At 43.9% G+C, this 23,797-nt stretch overlaps 4 protein-coding genes across 4 annotated transcripts; 3 read left to right on the top strand and 1 right to left on the bottom strand.

Moving 5' to 3' along the window:
* Window positions 1-567: 567 nt before the first annotated feature.
* Window positions 568-2,579, bottom strand: LOC125544379. Its single transcript, XM_048708048.1, has 3 exons — window positions 2,282-2,579; window positions 2,126-2,183; window positions 568-998 (listed from the first exon to the last, which is right to left on the bottom strand). Exons 1-3 carry the CDS (start codon window positions 2,557-2,559, stop codon window positions 939-941), a joined length of 396 nt encoding a protein of 131 aa, XP_048564005.1. The 5' UTR covers window positions 2,560-2,579; the 3' UTR covers window positions 568-938.
* A 143-nt stretch (window positions 2,580-2,722) lies between these two features.
* On the top strand, window positions 2,723-6,902 carry LOC125544363 (phragmoplastin interacting protein 1-like). Its single transcript, XM_048708028.1, has 5 exons — window positions 2,723-3,467; window positions 3,899-4,030; window positions 4,506-4,668; window positions 5,303-5,349; window positions 5,432-6,902. The coding sequence occupies exons 1-5, from the start codon at window positions 2,794-2,796 to the stop codon at window positions 6,594-6,596; spliced, it is 2,181 nt and encodes a 726-aa protein (XP_048563985.1). The 5' UTR covers window positions 2,723-2,793; the 3' UTR covers window positions 6,597-6,902.
* Window positions 6,903-11,263: 4,361 nt separating this feature from the next.
* Window positions 11,264-12,275, top strand: LOC125544355 (zinc finger protein ZAT12-like). Its single transcript, XM_048708017.1, has one exon. It carries the CDS (start codon window positions 11,341-11,343, stop codon window positions 11,908-11,910), a length of 570 nt encoding a protein of 189 aa, XP_048563974.1. The 5' UTR covers window positions 11,264-11,340; the 3' UTR covers window positions 11,911-12,275.
* An 8,950-nt stretch (window positions 12,276-21,225) lies between these two features.
* On the top strand, window positions 21,226-22,422 carry LOC125544349 (zinc finger protein ZAT12-like). The gene has a single exon (XM_048708004.1). It carries the CDS (start codon window positions 21,523-21,525, stop codon window positions 22,123-22,125), a length of 603 nt encoding a protein of 200 aa, XP_048563961.1. The 5' UTR covers window positions 21,226-21,522; the 3' UTR covers window positions 22,126-22,422.
* Window positions 22,423-23,797: the final 1,375 nt, after the last annotated feature.

The following is a 23,797-nucleotide window of genomic DNA, read 5'->3' as shown; positions in this document are numbered from 1 at the left end:
CGCCTTGCTATTTGATCGAAGTGTTGTGCTGTTATTTGTTGGTAAGCTCACCACTCTTGAGAAAAGATGACCACAAACAATATGATGCATGCAATCAAACATGGTGCGATAGAATCTTGAGCACTAGATGCAATGCAACGTCGTGGGTGTTAAATCTCAAGCGGGCCTAGCTGAGAGGGGCCTCCTGGCTCATGACTTGATGCATGCAACCGGGTGCGACCACTGTGGACGCCTGATGATTTTCCTGCCACACAACCCAAATGTGTGTGTATATGACACATACCCAGGCTATGTCTATTATTAGCAGCTGCAACAACTCCCAGTGCAGCAACATAAAGAACCGAGGAGTCATTCTTGTGTGCAATAATAGTTTTAAATATGCCCTATACATCACTCTATTCTATGGTGCCTAGATATACTGGCACATTTCCTCCCAGATCTCAAAAGAAAAAAGGAAAAATTCTATATGGTGTCTATAATCCAGTTCTCATATTATACTATGGCATATATTTACTTGAATGACCCTTTCTGCCACACAAAAAGAAACCCTGCAGTGCCAATGATACATGAGAATAACTAACACACACTCATAATTTTGATCTGTTTCAGCAAACAAGTTGGGTTCAATGCAGGTTGGGACCAGGCTAGAATCCTGATTATATGACCGATGTTATAAAAAAATGCATTACAAAGTGTGGCAGGTGGCACTAGAGTTGGAAAGCAGCAAGGCGAAAAAGACTGCAAAAGCCAATAAGCCTATGAAATTCCTACATTACACTCCCTTCGACCTTATTCAGGAAGAGCAGCATACTTAATCAACAGCTTGGCCTCATCAAACAAAAAAGGGAGACTAGTTTCATTGTGCGCAGAATATGTTTATATTAAGAGTTCCTTCCCGATTGCCACAACAAACGGTAGAATCACCAGCAGGCCAGTCCCTAAGTAGCCTTTGCTGCTGCCGCCTCCTCCTCTTTCATCTTTTTATCCCATCTGCGTTTCTGCAGAAATAACAATTTGTGCAAACACAGACAAAAGAAGAACCAGTTAGATGCTTCCTTTCAAGGCACAGAGAAGTTGTACGCAATCACATTAATCATTGCCATGGTGAACACAATGATCACAAGTGCACAACATGTAGCCTTAAAGTACAAGGTATGCTGTCTTCAGTAAGAACTCAACTAAACTGGCAGCATAGTTTTCACAAGAAAATATATTTCTCCCAAATCGAGCCCTTAATAATTGATCCATGTTCAATGATAAGATGAACTATAACTAGCAATTATCAAGAAATTTAATTACCAGCACAGATATTTAATTCCAGTGCTCCATAGCCATTCTAGCAGCTGACCAGAATAGGTTGTCTCATCTTGCAGGCAAGCGCTTACTGGGCTTTACACATTGTTGCACAAAATGTATAGTGCAAACACTTGTGAACTCATAAGACCAGGGAGCAAACTCTTTAGAAGTTTAGCTAAGCCTCCAATGATGAATCAAGCTGATTTGAATGGTATGCCAGCAACTGAAAGCCCAGCTGCAGCCTAAGTATCTCATGCTGCTGCATTTGGGAGAAATGGGGCTTAAGTGTAAATTTTCAAGGAAGATCCACGAGCAAGTGCCGAGAAAGATCATAACACTAGTTGGCTTGAAATCCCTTGTACTTAGAGCCTGTTGGGACTCTCTCCCCGCTCCAACTCCGCTCTGGAGCGGAGCAGCATCCAGTTCAAATTTTCAGAGTCGCTCAAGGGCCACTCCGTGCGCTCCGCTCCGCGCTGAAGGAGCGGAGGGTTGCCGAACAGGGCCTTAATGTCTCGTGGCTTATATCTAAGCAAAGTCTGCAGTGCGCATGACTCCAGTTATGGCTATGCTTACAACAGATTAAGCAGTGATAACTAAAACACTGATAATGTGACTTGCGTCGAGCAAATAAACCCTGATGATTGAAACAGCACACTCAAGCTACTGATACCAGCCAGGAAACACATGGTTACATACAACTATACAAGGATTGCTCAGCACGGCATTGATTATACACGGCAAGGATTGCTACACAATTGCAATGCGCAGGCACACCGGATGGCAAACTGAGACAACATGAAGCACAGAAGGGCGAGGCGAGGAGGCGAACCTTGTAGTCGAGGAGCATCTGGGGCATCTTCTTCATCAGCTCGACGGTGTTGGCACGCCTGCGGAAACAAACCAAACCAAACCAAGTTAACCAGGCATCGAGAAGAGAAATGGCGCAGATTGGGAGGGGTGGAGGGAAATGGGGGAGGCTCATTACTTCTCGGCGGCGATGCGGTCGACCTTGTGGCCCTTGCGCTTGGTGCGCATCTCGCCGCGGGGCGGGTCGTAGGTCCAGTCCTCGCCGGCGAGGAGCACCTCCTTGCGGAGCCGCGCGCGCTGCCGGCCGCTGATCCCCAGCGGCTTCCACGCCCCGAGCTCCCAGTACCCCCACACCCCCTTGCTCAGCTCCCCCTTGTACTTGGCCAGCTTCTCCTTCCACGGGTACCCCTCCGCCCACTTCGCCGCCGTCGCCGCCGCCATCTTGCCCCCGGCCATCGCGCTCTCTCGCTAGGGTTGCGGCGGCGGCCTAGGGTAAGAGAAGAGCAGAGATCGATCCCCCGTCGGGCCGGGCCGGGTCGTCCCTTGATGGGCCGAACCGCACGTTCGATCAATGTAAGGCCCACATCAGCCCGGCCCACTATAAACCTCGCCGTCTCGTCTCGTCTCGTCCCGTCCTCTCTTCCTCTCCCCTCTTTCTGTCTTTCTCTCCAGTCCGCCGCCGCCGCCGCCATGGTGCTCGCGCGCAAGAAGCTGAAGCAGAAGCTCCACGCGCTCCTCCCCGGCGGGGGCGCCGAGGGGGAGGCTGCCGCGGAGGCGAAGAAGATAAAGGTGCGGCTGGTGGCCTCCAAGCGGCCCCGGCCCAAGCGCCCGGGGCCCCGCCCTCCCCGGACCAAGAGCGCCAAGAACAAGAAGGCGTCTCCGGAGAAATCACCCGCTCCGGCGGTGGAGGCGGAGGGCCCGGAGGAGAAGGCGGAGGGCCTGGAGGAGCCGGCCGTGGACGAGGCGGACCCTGCGTCGAAGGCGGAGCTGGAGCGGCGGAGGAAGGAGAGGAGGAAGGAGGAGAAGGAGAAGAGGAAGAAGAAGAAGGAGAAGATGCGGGCCAGGAAGTTGGCGGAGGCCGAGGCGGCGGCGAGCAAGAAGTCTGACGGAGAGCCGGGGAAGCATGGTCTGGAAGTGGATGGTGGTGACGACCTTGAGGAGCCGGCGGTGGTGGACGAGGCCGCCCTGGCGCAGAGGGCGGAGGTGATGCGGCGGAGGGAGGAGAGGAGGAAGGAGAAGAAGGAGAAGAGGAGGGTCAGGAGGCTGATGGAGGCGGAGGCCGCGGCTAACAAGAAGTCTGATGATGAGGCGGAGAAGCAGGACGTGGAGGTGGCCGGCGCTGATGCAGCTGTGTCAGATGATAGGTGAGTTGGCGCTTCGACAAATTGGTGCATTTGTGCTCGAGTACCTCTTTTGCTGTTAGGTTCATGCCATGTAGATAGGAACTGTGTTGAACTCTTGATGTTAAGATGCCATTGCTTAGTTTTATCATTCAGAAGTAGTCATAACATTGTAAATGCCTTCATCCATCTAGTTTGGTAACTTCATCATGTTGGAAGAGCTGTAGTACGTAAGCAACTATCTGGTTATCTAGTTTGGGTTTGATCTGAGAAAAACACCTTTTGCTTGCCTTCCATGCTGGAAGATAACACTTCATTTTGTGAAGTGGCACTTTAATTGCTTTCTAGGGTTGTTTTTGGCATGCTGAATCTCGATGAGGTGTAAGACGGTGGTGTTTACCTGTCTGGTCCTTGCATTAACATTTGTTATGTAATGTTTTTTGTACTTGTTTCAGTGAACACAATCTAGACGCCACAAAGATGGAAGGAGAAGCGAAGGAAATTAAGTCAGAAGAGGTGAAGAAAATCAAGTCAGAAGAGCCTGGCCAGGCAGGTGTATCTGACAATCCAATTGTGTCGCAAGATAGGTGAGTTAAAACTGTAAAGGGCAGAGTTCTTGAGTACCTTCTTTCTCATTAGATAGGTATGAGGACAGACGATATCACATAACAGAGGCATGTAAGACAAGACACTGTTTCTGCAAATAATTAGAGGGATTAAAATAACACAGTGAGTTAGTGACTAAGAATAGCATAGCAGGATGGGACTTATTGCATAGTTAGAAGTTGCTCGGACTTGGACTGTCTAGCTTTGCTGTTGACTCAAATAGTGATGTAACTGTACAGTACATCAGAAATTGTTTGCTCATCAGACTTTGTTGTGAGCTTTGTTCTTCCACGAAAAAACTGTTTGGTCTGGAAGTTTCTTTGTGAAATGATATGGCAATTTTATTGCTTTCTGGTTGTATGTTTATTGATTTGTTAAGGAGTGCAGTACACAGGGTGGAGATAAGGTTCTTATAGGATGTTCGCAGCTGTTTAATAATTTGCTTCCTTGTTTCAGTGAGCAAAGTATAAAGAAGGTGTATGTTGGTGGCATCCCGTACTATTCATCTGAGGATGACATTAGAAGTTTCTTTGAAGGATGTGGCAGTATCACTGCGCTGGACTGCATGACTTTTCCTGACACCGGGAAGTTCAGGGGTATTGCCATTCTCACATTCAAGGTCAGCTTCGAAACGTAGTACCCTTTGTTCTAGTGTTGTGTTCATGTTCATGCAGGCATGTTCAATTTACAAGTATATTGAACAATCTAAGACATCTTCTTAGTGTACTGAATGTTTAAGGTTTGATGACATTGGCGTTTTGATTCAATTAACTGTGTATGTATGGCAGTCTGACTTGTGTAGAAATTGTTGGTTTTATTTCCAAACCTCTAGTGCATTCATCTTTAAGGTCTTTTGGTGGTAAGCGGTGGTGTACCCTTGCGTCTTATGTTACTACAATGTTTGAGCAGAACTCTCATCGACCATTTAATTTTTTGTAATAAATTGGAGTTGGCTCGATACCAACATAAGATGCTCTTAATCTGCTTGGTAGAGCACATGACTTATCAGCAGTGTGTTTCAGTCATTGTCGTCGTTTGGAGGATCTGCCTGTAGCTTGAATCTTGTGGTACAACTTTTGAACAGTGCTCTTATCTACATTTTTTTAGTTTCATTTTAGTCCATCGGAGTCAGCTTGTACCACCACAAGATGCTCTTAATCTGTTATCACGAGTAGAGTAATTCACATGGCTCATCAGCAGCATGCTTTTAGAGTTGTTTGGAAGTTGAAACCTGACAGAGTTTTCTTGTGCAGACTGATGCCGCCGCAAAAAGGGCATTGGCCCTTGATGGTGCAGATATGTAAGCACATCTCCTTAATGTTACCCCTTGTTTGTTTCAGTTGTGATTCATAAGTGACGTCATTTTTGTTAAACAACCACAGGGGAGGATTCCTTTTGAAAGTCCAGCCTTACAAGGCTAACCGCGAAAAGGTCAAATCTAACCATGAGAAGGAAGATTTTGCCCCAAAGATGATAGAGGGATACAATAGGACATATGTTGGAAACCTAGCTTGGGACGTAACAGAGGATGATCTGAGGAAGTTCTTTTCTGATTGCAAGATCTCATCCATCCGTTTTGGAACAGACAAGGAGACAGGTGAATTCAAAGGCTTTGCACATGTTGATTTTTCTGATAGCACATCTCTTGCTATTGGTCTGAAGCTTGACCAGAACGTGATTAAGGGGAGACCAGCCAGAATCAGATGTGCTGTTCCAAAGAAAGAAAACCAGAAACCAGATGACAAAGCAACTTCAGACTCATCAAAGAACAACATCCGTACATGTTATGAATGTGGCACTCCTGGCCATCTCTCTTTTGCTTGCCCTAATAAGAAGGTTTCTGAAGTCATATCCAGTGAAAATAAGGATAATACTGATTCAGCTGAAGCATTGTCGAAGAAGAGACGCACGTGTTATGAATGTGGCGTTCCTGGCCATATATCGTCAGCTTGCCCCAACAAAAAGGCTTCTGAAGTCATAGCTGATGAAACTAAGGCCAATATTGACTCAGCCACAACATCATCGAAGAAGAGACGGACATGCTATGAATGTGGCATTCCTGGTCATCTATCATCTGCTTGCCCAAATAAAAGTGCTCCTGAAGTCATAGCTGATGAAACTAAGGCCAATACCGAATCTGCCACAACAGCGTCGAAGAAGAGACGGACATGCTATGAATGTGGCATTCCTGGTCATCTATCATCTGCTTGCCCAAATAAAAGTGCTCCTGAAGTCATAGCTGATGAAAATAAGGCCAATACTGAATCTGCCTCGACAGCGTCGAAGAAGAGACGGACATGCTATGAATGTGGCGTCTCCGGTCATCTCTCGTCAGCTTGCCCCAACAAAAAGGCCACTGAGATTAATCCCGAGGAAGCAGTTAAACCTGTTGGTGGCTCAAGTACGGAACCTTCAGCTGTTTCTGGTGAAAATAAACCTAGTGACGACACAAGCTCGGCGCCTCCAAAGAAAAAGAAGAGACGGACGTGCTATGAATGCGGCATAGCTGGTCATCTCTCATCAGAATGCCCCAACAAGGCCAAATGATCACGGTGGACCAGTTACTTTTTGATTGGTAGTGCCCCTTCGTTCGAGCCGCACCAAGAATTTTCTCCTCTAAAGGAGAGGAAATGATTCCTCAATAGGATGATCACGAGACATTTTACAGAGCAATCTTGTATGTCAGTAGACACATGTTGTATCTTCCATTTACCCTTATCAAATTTTGACTGCGTCATATTCTTTTATGCGTGGAAAAGTTTGGCTGCGTGATGAATTAGGCAGTCCAGTACTCAATCTATGTGCACTGTATTTGCTATTACAGCTTATTAATACCAGGAACAAATTGCAGTATCTGAAATATGTTGTTCTAACCATTATTTCGTTCCTGTGCTAACTAGCATTCGGTTTTGAAGATACATCTGAAAAAATTACTAGAGATAGTATTGGCTTGTCAACTCAAATGGAGAAACCAAACAAAAAATATAAGACCGTGAGATCTTACAAAGCATTAGGATGTCAACATAAATGTGCTTACTACTACTGGATGCTGACTGAATCAATCACTACTGACCACTTGCTTTTGTATGTGTGTGATGACATGTATGGATATCTAGGTGCATTGCACTAACTATGCCTGATACTCCAACATGCAGTGCCGTCTGCATCACACCGGTGGCGACCTACGTGGAGATGGCGACAAGAACCCTAGAAAATCCAGGCAGAAGCAAAGTGCTCTCTCTCCTCCCAGGCAGGGAGGTTCTAACAGTGTGAGTTCCAGCCCCGAACGCAGCAACCCGCTGCTGCTCTTTTCTCTGACAATGACTTAACTCTTTCTCAAAAAGCAAGTTTTTCTTCACCCAGTTTGTCACTCATGAGAGCAACGGGTTGTTCATGACGATGATTTGTGTTTGTCAACTTTCAATTGCCTTCTTTATCCATTGGCAGAACAAAGAAAAAAAATATCACTTTCCATTATTTCTTTGGTAGGTGGTTTCGGTTTACCTATGAGGATTTTGGCGCCTCGCAAATGCCGCACATAACCCCACTATGTTGCAATGAGGTGAGATGGATCCTAATCCTATCGAAAGAAAGGATCATCATCCTTTCCTTATAAGGATCATATTTGGTGCATCGGGCGCCCCGTGGTGCACCCGACCTTGGTTGCCCTATTTAGAATTGTTCAAAAATTCTTAAAATTTTGTGGATGTAGAAAAGGAATATTTCTACTGTGTTACAAGATTCCAAATCTCAACTCCAAATATAGCTCGAGAAACAAAACAAAAAGGCAAACCTCGTGTGAATAGCTAATCCAAATCGGGCAATGAATGTGGCATGTTTTCCTTGTTAGCACTGGATGTGTGTATGACTTGAATTTATTTTGGAAATCCCGAACACTACTTGATAGGGAAACCGAGATCAGATGCACCAGTTGCAACAAACACACCCCAAAAAAGATATTTGGAATTGAATTCTGAGCAGTACGGCAAAAAAAAAAAAATCTATATATTTGAGTTTAAATTTGATTGCTGGATGGAACTGTCCGTAAAAGAAAAACTAGTTACCGCCCATATTTAACCGGTATTTTCTGGTATCCGGTTTTGGAATCCTTGCTTACGACTGATTCTACTAAAAAAGTCACGCATCTTTGTTATCCCGTGTGCTGTGCTAATCAGATATTTCTCTTTCAACGGATAAAAACAATTGCACTGATGCTTAGTTGCATCACAGCACTACTAGCTCCAACTATACAATTCATAGTTGCTTTTGAACCCCACCTTGTTTTTTTTTCTAATTGTAGTTGGTGCAGATTAGAGCTGCACCACATAATTGAAGTGGATAGAACGTGGCAAGCTAACTGAATCAACAAAACAGTATCTTAGGGTTCTAAACAGGGCACTACTGCCTAGCCTATAGCAGGTCATTGTTTTCTGATTTGCCAGTCCAATTCAAGTTTTCAAGATTTGGAGAAAATCAATGAGAAGTATAGCTGTCCCGATTCCTCTTCTCTCATTTCTTCATAAAATTAGGATGCTGGCTCTTATGTAGCAAGGGGTTGCAATTAGTGGTGCTAATTCTGCCCCCTGAATCATCAAGGAATATTCTGCCCCTTCGCGACCCCAAACTGCAATCTCAAGCGGTGACGCACGCCTAATATCATATGGTGTACTAGCTAACCTTTGGAATCAGTCAGCAGCATCTAAAGTAGTGCCCCTTCCCTTGAAGATTCTTATGCATCGGTGGTCAGCACATTGCTTACTCAGAAAGTAGATGCAGAAAACTGGAACCGCTCGACGCCTCGATCGCTCTTACCGGCCTTTCTAGTTTTTTTTCCTTCAGAAATGATGGCTGACATTGCTTCTTCAATTTATATTTTAGTGATGTATGTTGTGCCCGGCATGCTAGACAAAGTGAGAAAACAATTACCACAAAGGTACCAAACATTTGCTTTGATTCTTTGGTACCAAGACATCAGATAAGTATAACTAGCATAGGAAGCAAGTCAACACAAGCAATTCTGAGCATTGGGCACCAAAGCCGTGTGCCAGTTAGCAATCTGCGTAGGTTTGACATGATGATACAGGGGTTTGAGAATCTCAGATGTTGCTGAATCTTGAGGCAAACCAAGAAGCAAACTTCTACTTTTGAGCATTTTATGCGGCAAATAGCGGGGCTTGTTCTTGTTGTTTATGCTGAGAGGGAAGCAAACTTGTATCTTTGCTCAATTATGCGGGGAACGGCATATGCAGCGCAAGCTCCAAGTTCAGATTCTGACTTGAGAGGGACAAAGAAGTAACTTATGTTAACATGTTATGTGCTGTCAGGGTGATTATTATTACTAAACCAATGAGCGTAAGTTGCTGGGGCGAATAGAACTCCAGCCTCGAAACGCCAATCATCGGCAGCATCTAGATGTGTGCTCAGCAAACTGCAAATTGGCCATTTCTGTTCCTCAGGCAAATGTGTGCTCAGCAAGTTATCTGAATCTTCTATATCAACTGGACAGTTGGCGAGCAGAGAATAATTGCTCCTTTTATAATACTGGCTTGAGCGTACCGTCGGCACCGAAGGATCATGTTACTTGAGGGTGCACAAAGGACCATCTTGCCTACTGGCCTTTGCGAATTCTTTTGCATTGCATCCAGCATTATGAGACGCAGCGAACGGATTCGAAAAAATGTGCGTTGTCATCTGTGTACTACTAGCAGTGCCACTACTTATCTGGAGAATCTCAAGTACTGAGAAGCAGGTACATGATGGATTTCCTAGACTCTTAATTTAGTCTTAAGTACTAATTACTCTCAAAAAAGGTTTAAACATCACATAACCAAGAGTCTGATGAGATCCATGACATAGAATCTTCATTTAGTAATTTCATTTCTTATCTCTGAAATGTGAACAGGGGCAAGATTCCATTTGATGCCCATCAAACACTTCCACTGTGTGGAACAAACCGAGACGCCACAAACTCTCAAGTCCTGAAGTAGCAACAGAAGACACTATTTAACACAAGTTGCAATTAGAAAACTAGAAAGTAGAGGATGCACAACTAAGCCAAGCTACTTTCTTGCTGACATCAAGCAGCAATTATTGATCAGTTCAGTCCAATCAGCTAGTGCGGTGTGGACGGAAGCAACCCCGAGAACCAATCATCGGTGATAACCGCTAATTTTAACATGAAGAGTTGGATTTGTTTAATGTCCAGTCTCAGATGCCACTACTTGATGGTAGTTTAGCCTGGCTACTTTTGACTGGAAGAGCCATCTATGACACTGTGCCAGCATTGCAAGTGCAAAAGGTATTAGATGCCCCTAACGAAAAAATAAGGAAAATAAGAAGAGATCTAGAGATACTGTTTCATGTGCCATTTGGAGCAGGCATGAGACGTTTGATAAGAGCATCATTAAGCAGGCGATCTTCAGCGATCTTCGGTGTGATACTAATTTAATTGCAATTCTAGGTTGCCATACCAATCAGCCTAGGTAGTCACGACCAAAACTGATGGGACTGACAGAAGTAAACTCTGCAGGATTCAGTGGACCACAATTTATCCCAGGAAAAGGAAAATGGGATCTTCGTTGACACAAAGTACCGTGTCGTCATAATCTACAAAAAAAGGAATAAAAAGTTTTGACACAAAGTAGCATGTCATAATCTCATCTCAGTTCTCAACTGATCCTTTTTTTCCTTTCTGATATGAAGTGCACTTGTTGATATGCTATCCTGCCACATTTCAAAGATTCTGCTATTGAAATTTTCAGTCTCTCCAAAACAAGACAGGACACTAGAGGAGGAAACAGTTGACCTTGAGAATATATTAAGGCCCTCATGAGTCATGTGCACAGGTCAAACCTGAATAAGCCCCTTTGGTTGATCTGAACTGAACTACTGAAGCGGCCGTGCACAGGTATGTGCATCATCATGCTACATATATTTTCTGTTAATCCAAGGGATGCACTGAGCTCACGACGCGTTGCATGAGGCTCTAGAGTGGCTTGATTTCGAACCACTTGCATTGCATCTGAGGTGAGCAGCGGCTTCGAGGAGATACTCGACGCCGTTGCTTCCCTCTTCATCTATCTCTAGGGCCAAGTCGTGCATTTCTTTAACTGGAGAAACATATACTAGATTAAGTGTCACTACTGCCTAGCTACTACTGGCTTATTTGTTTTATGGTGCAAATGGCCTATAAATACAGCTGCGGCTTGATGCACTTCTTCTTCATCAGCTTCTTCATCTTCATCATCATCATCTTTAGAGTTTCAGAGATTGATCAATTGGGTCCAGAGCAATGACAAAGAGGTATGCTTTTGAGGAGAAGGAGATGGCGCGCATGCTGCTGCTCGTGTCGCGGGAGCAGGCGATGCCCATGCCGATGCCGATGGCGGTGCGCGGTGACCGCGCCCCGGAGCGGGTGTTCGTGTGCAAGACGTGCGACCGCGTGTTCCCGTCGTTCCAGGCGCTGGGCGGGCACCGGGCCAGCCACAAGAAGCCACGGCTGGACGACGGGGGCAACCTCAAGCCCAAGTTGCACGGATGCTCCGTCTGCGGGCTGGAGTTCGCCATCGGACAGGCGCTCGGTGGCCACATGCGGCGCCACCGTGCCATGGCCGTAGGCGGAGGTGGTGGCGTCATGGCTATTACGCCGCCGACAGCAGCGATCAAGAAGCACGGCGACAGCAGCGACGACGCCGTTGTCGGCATGAAGCGTGGGCTGTGGCTCGACTTGAACCATCCACCTTGCGATGAGTATGGCACCAGCAGCGAGAGCGACGACGAGTGCGGCCACGACGCAGCTGCCGGCGGGTACACGTTCCACCAGTTCCTGGATACCGGCACCATGGCGGTGGACTGCGTCTAGCTACCCCATCTCCCACTCCGTTGCCGGGTTTTTGCCGGATAGTACAATATTTTCCTGTGTGTACTTTGGCAGTAACTTCTTTTTTACCCCTTTTCTATTCCTTTTTCATGCATGGATAAATCCATATTTTGTAGCAGTAGACGAGTGCCCAGTGAAAGGCATGCCATGGCACATAAATCATTTCTTTGAGATGATTAATTTTGTGCTTAATTTGGTGGCTTGGAGGCTCACCAGAGCTATTTCCCTCAGGTTTTCCGGTTATTATTTGCCCGGTTATTATTGACAAAAAAACCTTTGGTCAAGTGGCTCAACATGTAATTATCCAATTGTAGTAAAGTATATATGGATCTCGTGATTTATCAATTCATGCCCCATGTCATCTTCCCTCTTTTAGTAGGTGTTCATTATTACCTTTTTTTGATATTTTTAAATTGTCCGCTTTGAACCATAAATTATCGTGCGTTCCAAATTGGACCGTGACCTATGCAACTGTCCACCACATTAAACCCAGAAAACTCTAAAACCATTTAACATGAACTCACACCTAGTATTGAAGAGTGTCTTGCATTTGAGGCATTTCAAAAAAGGCGAAAGGTTCCATATATTCAGGAAACACTCTGACTTGACAGTCAGCACAAATTCGTCCAAAAATATGACTATTTATGTCATGTGAAGCAATCAAGAAATTTTCAATTACCTATTGTGTTTAGTTGTGTGTTTACATGGAACACAAATGATCATATTAGTTGGTTGATTTTTCATGTTTTCCTTTTTAGAATTAATTCTCTATGCCCTAAATTACTTTCCACTTTTAGGATCTCTTTTAGTTAGTTGATTTTTTCATGTTGATTTTGTGTACTTTGGTACTAAATTGTTTTAATATTTTTTCATGAAGGATAAATCCATATTTTGTAGCACTAGAGGGGTGCCTAATGGGAGGCATGCCATAGCACATAAATCATCTCTTTGAGATAATTAATTTTGTGCTTAATTTGGTAGTTTTGGAGGCTCACCAGAGCTATTTACCTCAGGTTTTTCGGTTATTATTTGTCCGGTTAATATTGACAAAAAATATTCTTTGGCCAAGTAGCTCAATGTTGTCTTGACTCTCTTAGTATGTGCTCAATATTACCAAACTATTTTTTTATAAATGCCCACTTTGAAACATAAATTTTCATGTGGTCCAACACTTCAAATTGAACCACGAGCTCTGAAACTATCCACAGTAAAACCCTGAAAATTCAAAAGCTGATTAAAATGAACTAAAACATGGTTATGAAGAGTGCCTTGTATTTTTGGCCTTCCAAAAAAGGGTAAACTAATTCACATATTTAGGAAACTCTATGGCATGATAAGCTACAGAAATCCAACCTAAAATATAACTATTTAAGTCATGTGAAGAAATTAATTAAGGGAAGTTCATTTATCACGTTTATTTGCATGGGACACAAATGATCATACTAGTTGGTTGTTTCTCCCCATGGTTTCAATTTTAGTATTAATTCTCAATGTCATAAATTTCTTTGGAAATAGTTTGGAAAGATTGTGCACGTTAGGAATTTCATGAGAAATAATTAAAAGGACATGAAAGGGCGGTAGATGCGTGCCGAATTGAGGGCATGCCATGGAACATAAATAGTTTCTTTGGGGTGATTAATTTTGTGCTTCATTAATTTGGTGGCTTTGGTTGCTCGCTAGAGCTACTTACCGCAGATTTTCTGGGTATTGAAAAAATCCTTTGGTCAAGTGGCTCAATGTAAGTATATAATTGGAGTAAAGTAAATATGAAGCTCGTGGTTTATCAGTTGCCTCTTTTAGTATGGCATTCATGATTACCAAAAAGATCTGAATAGTTTCCACTATGAACCATAAACTATCCCTATGATACTAAAACAATTTAACAGGAACACTTGGACCCCATTTTGAAGAGTTGCTTGTATTTGTGGTCTTCTAAAAAGGGTGACAGGTTCTGTATGTTAAAGAAATGTTATGACATGATCATTTGCAGAACTTGATAAAAAATATATGGATATTGTGCCATCTAAAAAAATCAAGAAAAACTTATTATCTCGTGAATTTGTATGGAAAACAAATAATCATGTTAGTTGTTCGGGCTTCCAGGTTTCCATATTTATCATTAATTCTGTATGTCCTAAATATCTTTGGATTTTAGGACTATTTTTGGACGAAGCTACACATTAGGATTTCCAAGAAAATGAATTAAAAACATGAAACAAGGCAAATCTAGGAATTGGGAGCATGTGAAAAATCATTCAAAAAAACTAAAAGTCATATTCTACATAAAATAAGAGGAACCTATATCTCTCGTCGTTTCTGCACATGACATAAAAGGTCATATTTTTTAGATAAACTACTACTCGCAATTCCTAGATCTCATCGAATTCGTTAAATTTATGAATTGTTTTCACATTATTTGATACCCCAAAATTCCAAAATATTACCCAAACAAAGTTAGGTTGGAATGGAACAGTTTTAGAAAGTTTAGGGTAATCTGTATTGTTTCATAGTTTAGGTTCAAGTTGGACCTAGCACCATAGTTTGAGTTTTAGGATAAACTTGTTGAACTTTGAAATGCGTATCAAAATGGAAATTTAGTACACTATCAGGGCTGGCTAGCTGGTACTATATTACTTAAAGAATATACATATTAAACTGTTTTTGATGATGAGAACTTTGCATTGGTGTTCTTCTCCTTATTTTAACAAGTTACTTTGATGTAGCGCACATTAGCTATTATTCTATATTAAATGCTTTTTGTAGTAGCAAGGATATCTTGACTTGCCAACTGTTGTTACAAGCCGAATTCTTCACATAATTATACACCTAGATATTCCTGTACATATGACTACAATTTGCATTCTATGGATAGTTCTACAATGACGCATGGCTTATGCATGGCTTGTCTCAAGAATAAAATTGTGTTGAATAATGTGAATGAGAGTTAATACATAGTTCAAAACATATTAATGGTTAGATAATTCGCTAAAGCTTCATGAATTAATTACAATTATTAGTTATGTAGGATTAGTATATATCATGGGAGGATATATATTTGACCTTAGGCCATCTCTTTACACCATTTTACGGAGACGCTATTCAGTGACGACACCAGTTTAAAGAAATAAATGATTCACTAGTTTCTTTATCGTGGATATTAGTAGATCATTTTTTTAAACGTGTCTGGTATCACGGGATTAAGGTTTTTAACCTTAATTTTTTGTTTGATTTCATATACATATATAGTGGAGACATTGTCTCTTAAAAAATACTTTCTGACTTTATTCTATTTCATTTTGCAAGATAACCCACATTTTCTCTCCATGTTAGCCAGGAATGGACACATTGTGGGATATGAAGAATTGATATTCCATAAGGAGGGTTTTGACAGATTCCTAAAAATAATTCGATACCGGGTGCCTTACAAGTGTAGTAGTTATCCTAGCCTTCTCCTGTCGCTAGGTAGTTGCATGTACTAGTAAAGAAAGCTGGTATTCCCTTAATCATGTAATGCTTGATGAGGTTGTCATGAGCACACAAATGTTGACAAATGCAAAGCATCCCTAATTAATATTTCTAACACAAGAATTGATGCCTCGGTGATTCCATCATCAAGGAGAAGCGCGTAGAACTGTTACTTACTATACTAAAGCGATCGAATCTTGAGGCCTGAATTTCCCTAGCTAGTTTAGTTTAGCCCATAGTACGTAGTGCTTCTCATGTGTGCATGCAAATAAGTATCCCTCCTTGCTCAAGGTTAAACAAGTGTTAATCAAGAAGCAAATTTGCATTGCAACTCTCCTTGCAGCTTTACACATATGATTAATAATGGTGGTGTACATACGTATGCAGAAAACTGAAGCTGTTCAAGCATGCTCCAGGTGATTAATAAACTGCTGGCTGCTAACGTGGAAGGGAGCTAGATCAGGCTCAACTCAGCTGCAGGTTTGGATTGAGATGGATATGGTAGCAAAATTTCGTGTTTTGACCATTTTCTCAAAGTTGATCGAGATCTGACCCTAGTTTATAAACATTTCGAGATCTGACCTTTTTGCTACCACCAAGGTCCATGGCGTTAGGGTGTAACAGCCTACCGCCAGGGACCCTGATGGTAGGAAACACCCCTACCGCCAAACAGACTGCCGGTAGGCTATACAACTCTACGGTCAAAGTGTCCGGCGGTAGGTGCGAGCACACACTGTGTTTCATACTTAGAAAAAAAAATTACAATAGGGCATGCAACCCTACCGCCATATGGACCTTGGCGGTAGCAAAAGCGTCAGATCCCAAAATTTTTACAAAGTAGGGTCAAATCTCGATCAACCTTTAGAAAAGGGTCAAACACGAAATTTAGCCGGATATGGTCCAGAGGCTCACACATCACACATGCTACCAATTACCAAACCAATGCAAAGCTGCATGATGCATGAACTGTCTAACAGACTAAGTGACGTCGATGCCATGCAAAGATGGTGGCTAATGCCCTACCTGTACCTTAAAAAAAACCTTGTTCATGGGAAATAGAACTCTGGAAACTTTCTCGGCATGCCAGAGTAATTTCGTGTAGAAAGCCCCGTTTTGACGAAGATTACATTGGTGTTGTTCACGGTTAAATGCACTAGAGCAATCCTGTGACCAGATTGTATAAATGGAGCAAAGGTTTGATGGAACTACTCAGGGAGCAGTGCTTATGGCGTGTGCCATAGTTACGTGTATTTTTTCTCACCAGGTTGAGAAGGCGTAAATATTGTCTAGAAAGTGGAGTGTATCCCAACCAAGTCAATCCAAAACCAAATTAATTTGGGTTCACTATGGATATGAAAGGAGTCATTTCAGAATGGCGTGGATTTCATTTTCTTAAGCCGACCCAGAAGTGGGAATCCCCTGGCTTGCCATTGAGTCGTGAAATCGCGGTCAGAGTTTTATTTTTAGGTACTTTATACTGAGTATTGAGGAGCCTGGAAATCACTCGCAAAGCAGCCTTCTCAAGCCAACATGATATCGGTGCCTACATAATATCGGTGCCTACATAATATCGGTGCCTACATAATATGTAATACTAAAAAAATACACCTAGTATATCATTTATGCATGCCATTTATTAAGGAGTGATCGAGCTTTTTATGTACCACTTGGCATCTCGAAAAAAGATATATAATGTACAATACTACATAGGAAGGCTGATGAGTATGGGATTTATTAACACCAAGCGTCTCCAACTAAGAGATGCTTTTCTTAGGAAGTACATACACTTAGGCGCTTCTCAAAGCTATCCAGTCTCTTTTTCGTCAGCATCCCTGAGTTTCTTGAAGTGGATAGGAAAACTCGGATACTTGAAGGGACAAGTTCTGAATTTGCAGGGAAAGAGTCTTCACCAAGAAAAAAAAACTCACGTAGAATTTATTTTACGGAAATGCTCTTGCAGAAGTTAATTTTGAGCATAGACAACTTGTTGAAAGCACATAAAATTAGGTTAAGATGTGCTGCTTGGTACGGGCCAGATAATATATATATATATATATATATATATATATATATATATATATAGCCCGTCTATTCTGGTAATATTATCAGAATAGTTATTCTGATAACACTTCTGCACTGCATGCTCAACGCGAGGGCACTGCACTTTCTTTAGCAAGAGCACTGCATTACAGAGACTAGTGAACTTCGTGTCGCAAAAAACTACGCGTAGTGTTTTTTCGGTACTGTTTTCGCTCTAATTTTTTAACCGTTTATCGGAACGAGGCGTGTAATATACCGTTGGAAATCTACGGATTAGGCACAACATCGCCATGTTGAACACTTTTTGAGATTCCCCGCGGTTTAAGAGCAGTTTCGAAAACGGTGCGGCCCACAAAGAGTGACAGCAAGCATTTTTTCGCGTTTTTTTCTAAACCGCTCGTCGGAATGAGGCAAATGATACACCGTTGGATAGATATCGTCGAGGCGCATCTTTTTCATAACTATTGTTTTCTCTAATTCATTATGGTTTAAGAGCAATTTCAAATTTACTAAATCGCAGAATTCTGTTTTTCAAAAAAAAAATTCAAATTTTCGGTACTGTTTTCGCTCCAGTTTTCTAACCGTTTGTCGAAACGAGGCATGTAATATACCGTTGAAAAGCTATGGACGAGGCGCAACTTTCATATGTTGAATTGTTTTTGAGATTCCTTACAGTTTTAAGTTAATTTTGAAAATCGTAAGGCGGACGACGAGTGGCAGCGGCCGTTTTTATTGAATTTTTTACAAACCGCTAGTCGGAATGATTCAAACGATACGCCCTTGGAAAGATATCAACGAGGCACAACTTTTTCATGTAGAACACTCTCTCTAATTCTTTACGGTTTAAGAGGAATTTCGAATTACCGAAATGGGGACATTCTGTTTTTCGCGACACCCAAATCGACGTGCGTACTTCATCTGACTGAAAACCGTACTGCAACCGACGAAAAGCCGCACTGCATGAGACGGGTAAGAGAACTGCATGGTTTCTGTTTTGTGGGACGTCAATTTTTGAAGACGAGGAAGAAACCGCACTGCCTTTAGAGTGAAAACCGCACTGCATTAGATGGACTAGCGGACTGCATGATTTCTATTTTGTGGGACGTAAATTTTTGAAGACAAGGAAGAAAACTGCACTGCTTTTAAACTGAAAACCGCACTGCATCAAACGGGCAAGCGAACTTCATGATTTCTTTTATTAAGACGTAAATTTTCTCAGGCGAGCAAGTGGACCGCACTTCACGTTGGGCGTAAGTAAAACGCAAAAGTATGGAGAAGCGAACCTCATTACCTTTTTTTTATCGTTTCGGTAACATTTTTTCTCTACTCCACATTGGGCGTAAGTGAACCGCATGAGTTTTTTGTTGTCTTTTTCTTTCTATTTTTTTATGAATAAGAGTGTACTGTAGAGAAGAGGTTAAGTGAACCACATCAAGCGAAAAATGAACCTAGACACAAGTCTAAGTGCATCGCATGATTTTTCTTGTCTTTTTCTAGCATGATTTTTCTTGTCCTTTTCTAACTTGATTCATAGGGTTAAGTGGACCCTATTAGTGTGCTGCATCAGACGGGAAAACGCACTGCAATGTCATGATAGAGGACTGCGCGCGATTCTTTTTGTTATTTTTCAAAACGAAAAGGAACGCATAGTACAGTTGAGCAAACCTCAAGAAAACAAAAAGGCATGAAGTGAACCTCTCACGCAATAGAAACTGAACCTCTGTGGACAAAAGTGAATCTCTCGACACAGTTATTTTGTATGTCCAATGTATATCGAGGGGAACTGAAACTTGGATACAACAGCAGTGCACTTCATTTTTATGCTATTTTTGCATTTGTATAGGAACATAGGCCTCTGGCTGGGTACCATGCAAAACACACACATACACACAAGACCATCATGAGCACACTGTACTACTGTGGCGATGGCATCGACAGCAACCAAAACAAATTGAAGGCCGTCGCCAGTGAACTGCATGTTGGGGAAGGAGAGAGCTGCGAGGGGGTGCTCTGGTGAACCTCCGGTGATGTGTGCAAGCAGCAGCAAAAACACCAGCGATTTGGGTACTGCATCAACGATCCAACCGACCTGCAATGAAGAGCAACCTGCACTGCTTGCCGTCAACGAAGAACATGGAAGGGGACTGCCGGAGTCCAGGGAGGGGGATCCCGCATGGGTGAGCGCCATGGGACGCGTCCATGCTGGGAGGTGCGGGGTCGCGTGGCTGGAAGAGGGAGCCGAGCTTGACGGATCCAGGGGTTCTTCGCTCCACCACAGACGAGAGGAAGCAGAGGTGAGGAGCGCGGCAGCGGGTCGTGTCGCGGAGGCAAAGTGGCGGGTCGGGGATGCGGTGGCGGGACCTCCTGAGTGTCGATGTTGCTGGCGAAGGCCGGATCCGGTGAGGAAGACAAGGGATCCAGAGCATGGCCACGCGGGGGCTCCCCTGTTGCCCGATCCAGAGCAGCTCGACGGCGACGGCTGAGGCACCGCGCGGTGGTTCCTCACCGGATCTGGGGTCGGGACAGGGGATGGAGGAGCTGCGGGGGACACACGGAGCACGGTCGCGCGCGGCACCTCTTGCGCCAGGAGGAAGAAGACAGGGGCGCTCCGGCGTTGGGAGGAAGGAGGCCAGGGGCCTAGAGGCAATAGAATGGGTGCCGCGGCTCGCGGGATCAGGGGGTGTGAATCGTGTGGTGGCCGGTGGAGGTTGGGAGTAGGGAGGGAGGCTAGGAGAGGAAGCGACGGTAGGAGGGAGAGAAGGCGGCCGGCTAGCTGGGGAGGGCAGGTTGGGCGGCGCCGACCAACTCCTGATCCAGATCGGGAGAGGAGAGAGCAAGGAAGGTAGGTGGGGGAAAGAAGGTGGTTAACCGGGGTGGGGTTTGTGCGTGGTAGAAGGTGGGGTGGGTTTATAGCAACTACAGTTTTTCGGGGGGTTTCTGTGCGGTCCGGTTATCATTGACCAGCGGTGCTCAAGTGTTATCAGAATAAGCTAGGTATTATTAGAATAATACTCTTAAGGGGTGTTATCATAATAGACCTATATATATATATATATACGGCTAGCTATTACTACTACTCCGATGGTTGTTTAACGCCAGTTTTAACTAAGGTGGCTTTTCGGCTGGATGAAGCCACAAGCTGGAAGAGGCCTTTTCTTGATACTGCCAGCCAGCACAGTTGGCGACTGAGTGAGTGCACAAGCTACGTATCAGATTCAAGATACTGTTTCATGTGGCTACTTGGGACAGCGATGAGGCGTTTCATGAGCTCATCATTCATCAAGCAGCAACTAATTATTCATCAAGCATAATTGTCTTTCCAGATTGCGATGTTGGTCTAGTCATTCATGAGTCACGGCCAAACTCATGGAGCTCACACAAGTAAGCTCTGCAGGATCTATTCATGGGGAGCAGATGAGCCTGGGCTCAGATAGCACTTACCGTGCAACGTATACTTAGGTAGTTTGGTGGGCCCACCAAGTTCCAGTTAAAATGCATGAGTTTCCAGTAGTATCATCTTCCATTTTGTGAAATGAAGTTTCATTGTTGTTGTGCCAGGCTTCACTGAATCTTGGCAAGAATCTGCAAGTGGTGTCTATCCAAATTCATATTGGATAGTGAATTTGTTTTCTCGGTTTCTCTGGAACGGGACATGTTTCTAGAAGAGGGAACAGTTGACCCAGAATCTAATTGGCCGCCTGCATCATGCATCATCATCATCATGCACGATCTGCTACTGCTAGCTGCTGCATATTTATCCATTAGCTAGCCCAAGAGAAGAGAAGAGATGCATCATGCATGGTTCCATGGCGCCGCGTTACGTGCTCCTGCAGAAGGCGGCAGCTGCTTCTTGGTCTTGTTGTAGGGGTAGCTTGTGCTGTTTGTTTAATCAGAAACTCATGCAGAGATGGTTAGAGTCACTGCTGCGTTGCTACTTGCTGGTTACTTTATGGCCTAATTCCTCGTCTATAAATACAGACGAAGTTCGATGCGCTTCTTCTTCATCCACCTGTCCATTGCCAATCCCAGCTGCTTCTTCTTCTTCTTCCATCTGTCCATCTCAGCTTCTTCTTCAGTGATTAGCAAGCAATGATGAAGAGATTTGCGTTCGAGGAGAGGGAGATGGCGCGCGTGCTGCTGCTCGTGTCGCGCGAGCAGGCGATGCCCATGCCGATGCCATCGTCGGTAGGTGTGAGTGTGACCGGGCGCGGTGACCGCGCCCCGGAGCGGGCGTTCATGTGCAAGACGTGCGACCGCGTGTTCCCGTCGTTCCAAGCGCTGGGCGGCCACCGCGCTAGCCACAAGAAGCCGCGGCTTGATGGCGACGGCGACTTCAAGCCCAAGATGCACGGCTGCTCCATCTGCGGCCTTGAGTTCGCTGTCGGTCAGGCGCTCGGCGGCCACATGAGGCGTCACCGTGCCATGGTTGCAGGAGGCCATGGCGTCACGGCCGGGCCGCCGGCGAAAACGGTCAACAACCTTGACGACAGCAGCAACGCCGTTGTGGTTGTTGGCAGCGGAGGCGGCATCAAGCCCGGGCTATGGCTCGACCTGAACCAACCGCCGTGTGACGATGTGGGTGGCAGCGGCGTCGATCACGGCGAGTGCGGCCATGACGCCACAGCCGCTGGGTACACGTTCCACCAGTTCTTGGATGCCGGCACCATGCCGGTGGACTGCGTCGGCTACTAGCCCCTCTCCCTCTATTGCCGGTTTTTGCCAGACAGTACAGTTAATATCATGTGTGTGTACTTACCACTTTAGGTTCTCTTTTCTCTTTTTTTCTTCTTGGATGAAGACATTAATCCACATTTTGTAGTACCTAGTTGAGTGCCTAATGGAAAGTCATGACGCACATAGATCATTTCCTTTTGAGATGACAGTCTGCTCAATTTGGTGGCTTGGAGGCCCACCAAAACTAATTACCTTGGGTTTTGCTGTTATTATTATTGATGAAAAAACCTTTGGTCAAGTGGCCCAATGTAATTATTTTGTCATTGTAAAATACACATGGAGCTCGTGGGTTTTCCATTTGGTGCAAGTGAGGATGTTATGTTTTCTCTCTTCTTTTTCTTTGACATGCAAGCCAGGATCACTGCCAATTTCATTAAGATAGAAAAACCAAAAACAAAGTGGCCTAGTTTATAAGGGAAGCCAGGCTGAAAATCATACACCGTATGATGATTAAGGGACAACCGTGCAAAACCCCCACAACCATGATGACATCGGCCAACTCGAACTCGACCACTAACATGACCACAACCCGAAGATGTGTGGGCAAACTCTTCGAAGACGCCTTCAACAAGGATAGTTACACCCAAAGGTGTCGCCGCCACCTGCATCGACCCCCCATCTAAGACCGAAACTTTCGCCCAGAGCCACCCATACCAAACCTGGGGAAAAGTTCGGCCACACCAACCACCAGCACGACAACTGTCAAACCAACAAGCCATGATCTAGCGGAGAGAAGGAACCCTTCGGCGGTAGCTCCAAGAGCATCGTCGCCAGTATCCTTCCATCCCCATCGAACCAAGGCTTTCTCCTAGAGCCATAAGCCCCTCCAACTACCCCTGAGCCCCGGGGAAGGGGTCGAACCACTTCCAGCAGAGAGGAAGCCAAAGCCGAGTTGAACCGACAATAGTAGACCATGTCCGTCCTAATAACACAAGCTGATGGTTTTGTCTACTAGTATATTCTTATTCTCTCACAGCAATCACTACCGGAATAACACAAAGTTGAGTATCCAGTATACTCGGCTAATTTTAGAAAAAAGATCAATTTTAACCCTAAATTATTTTATTTTTGAACATGAACATTAAGCTAGTGATCTCTTGACATTAAGCATTGAAATTTCTGATAGCAGTTAACACGAGCTCAACCCTTGTCTAAAACTGCTTTGCACTTGAGGTCTTTCGAATTAGGTGGAAATTTTCATTTATAAAGGAAATTCTACGAACTGGTTAAGAAACCATAAAAAATATTACCATATACTGTTATGAAAAAATGACAAGAAAAATTCATTATCCCTAATACTTTTGCATGGAACAAAAATAATCATACTTGTTTGATTTTTCGCCCTTCTTGTGTAATAGATGCTTTACATATTAAAGAGAATATAGATTCCCCGTATTTAGGAAGATAAACGACCCTGCAAACCATAACCTAGTTATTTAGGGTGGGTTCACGCCTTAAAGTTTTCAGAAAATTGAACAGTAAAAATGTGAATACATCAGATGCTACAGATTGGGTACCTACAAAAACTCATCCATTAATATGACAACTAGTCTTCCGCATAGTAATCCCATAGCATTTCATAAATTTATACCGCTTTCCATTTTTTTCACAACAAACCCAATGTAATTAC

This window comes from Triticum urartu, chromosome 1 (assembly GCF_003073215.2).
Source record: "Triticum urartu cultivar G1812 chromosome 1, Tu2.1, whole genome shotgun sequence".
Classification (NCBI taxonomy): Eukaryota; Viridiplantae; Streptophyta; class Magnoliopsida; order Poales; family Poaceae; genus Triticum; species Triticum urartu.
The sequence above is the reverse complement of the archived record's forward strand: the minus strand, read 5'-3'. Positions and strand labels throughout refer to the sequence as shown.

Coding starts and splice junctions, on each gene's coding strand:
- LOC125544363 (XM_048708028.1), top strand. CDS start 2,794: ATGGTGCTCGCGCGCAAGAAGCTGAAGCAGAAGCTCCACGCGCTCCTC. Junction 4,669..5,302: donor TTGCCATTCTCACATTCAAG/GTCAGCTTCGAA, acceptor TTTCTTGTGCAG/ACTGATGCCGCCGCAAAAAG. Junction 5,350..5,431: donor GCCCTTGATGGTGCAGATAT/GTAAGCACATCT, acceptor AAACAACCACAG/GGGAGGATTCCTTTTGAAAG.
- LOC125544355 (XM_048708017.1), top strand. CDS start 11,341: ATGACAAAGAGGTATGCTTTTGAGGAGAAGGAGATGGCGCGCATGCTG.
- LOC125544379 (XM_048708048.1), bottom strand. CDS start 2,559: ATGGCCGGGGGCAAGATGGCGGCGGCGACGGCGGCGAAGTGGGCGGAG. Junction 2,184..2,281: donor GACCGCATCGCCGCCGAGAA/GTAATGAGCCTC, acceptor TTGTTTCCGCAG/GCGTGCCAACACCGTCGAGC. Junction 999..2,125: donor AGATGCTCCTCGACTACAAG/GTTCGCCTCCTC, acceptor TTATTTCTGCAG/AAACGCAGATGGGATAAAAA.
- LOC125544349 (XM_048708004.1), top strand. CDS start 21,523: ATGATGAAGAGATTTGCGTTCGAGGAGAGGGAGATGGCGCGCGTGCTG.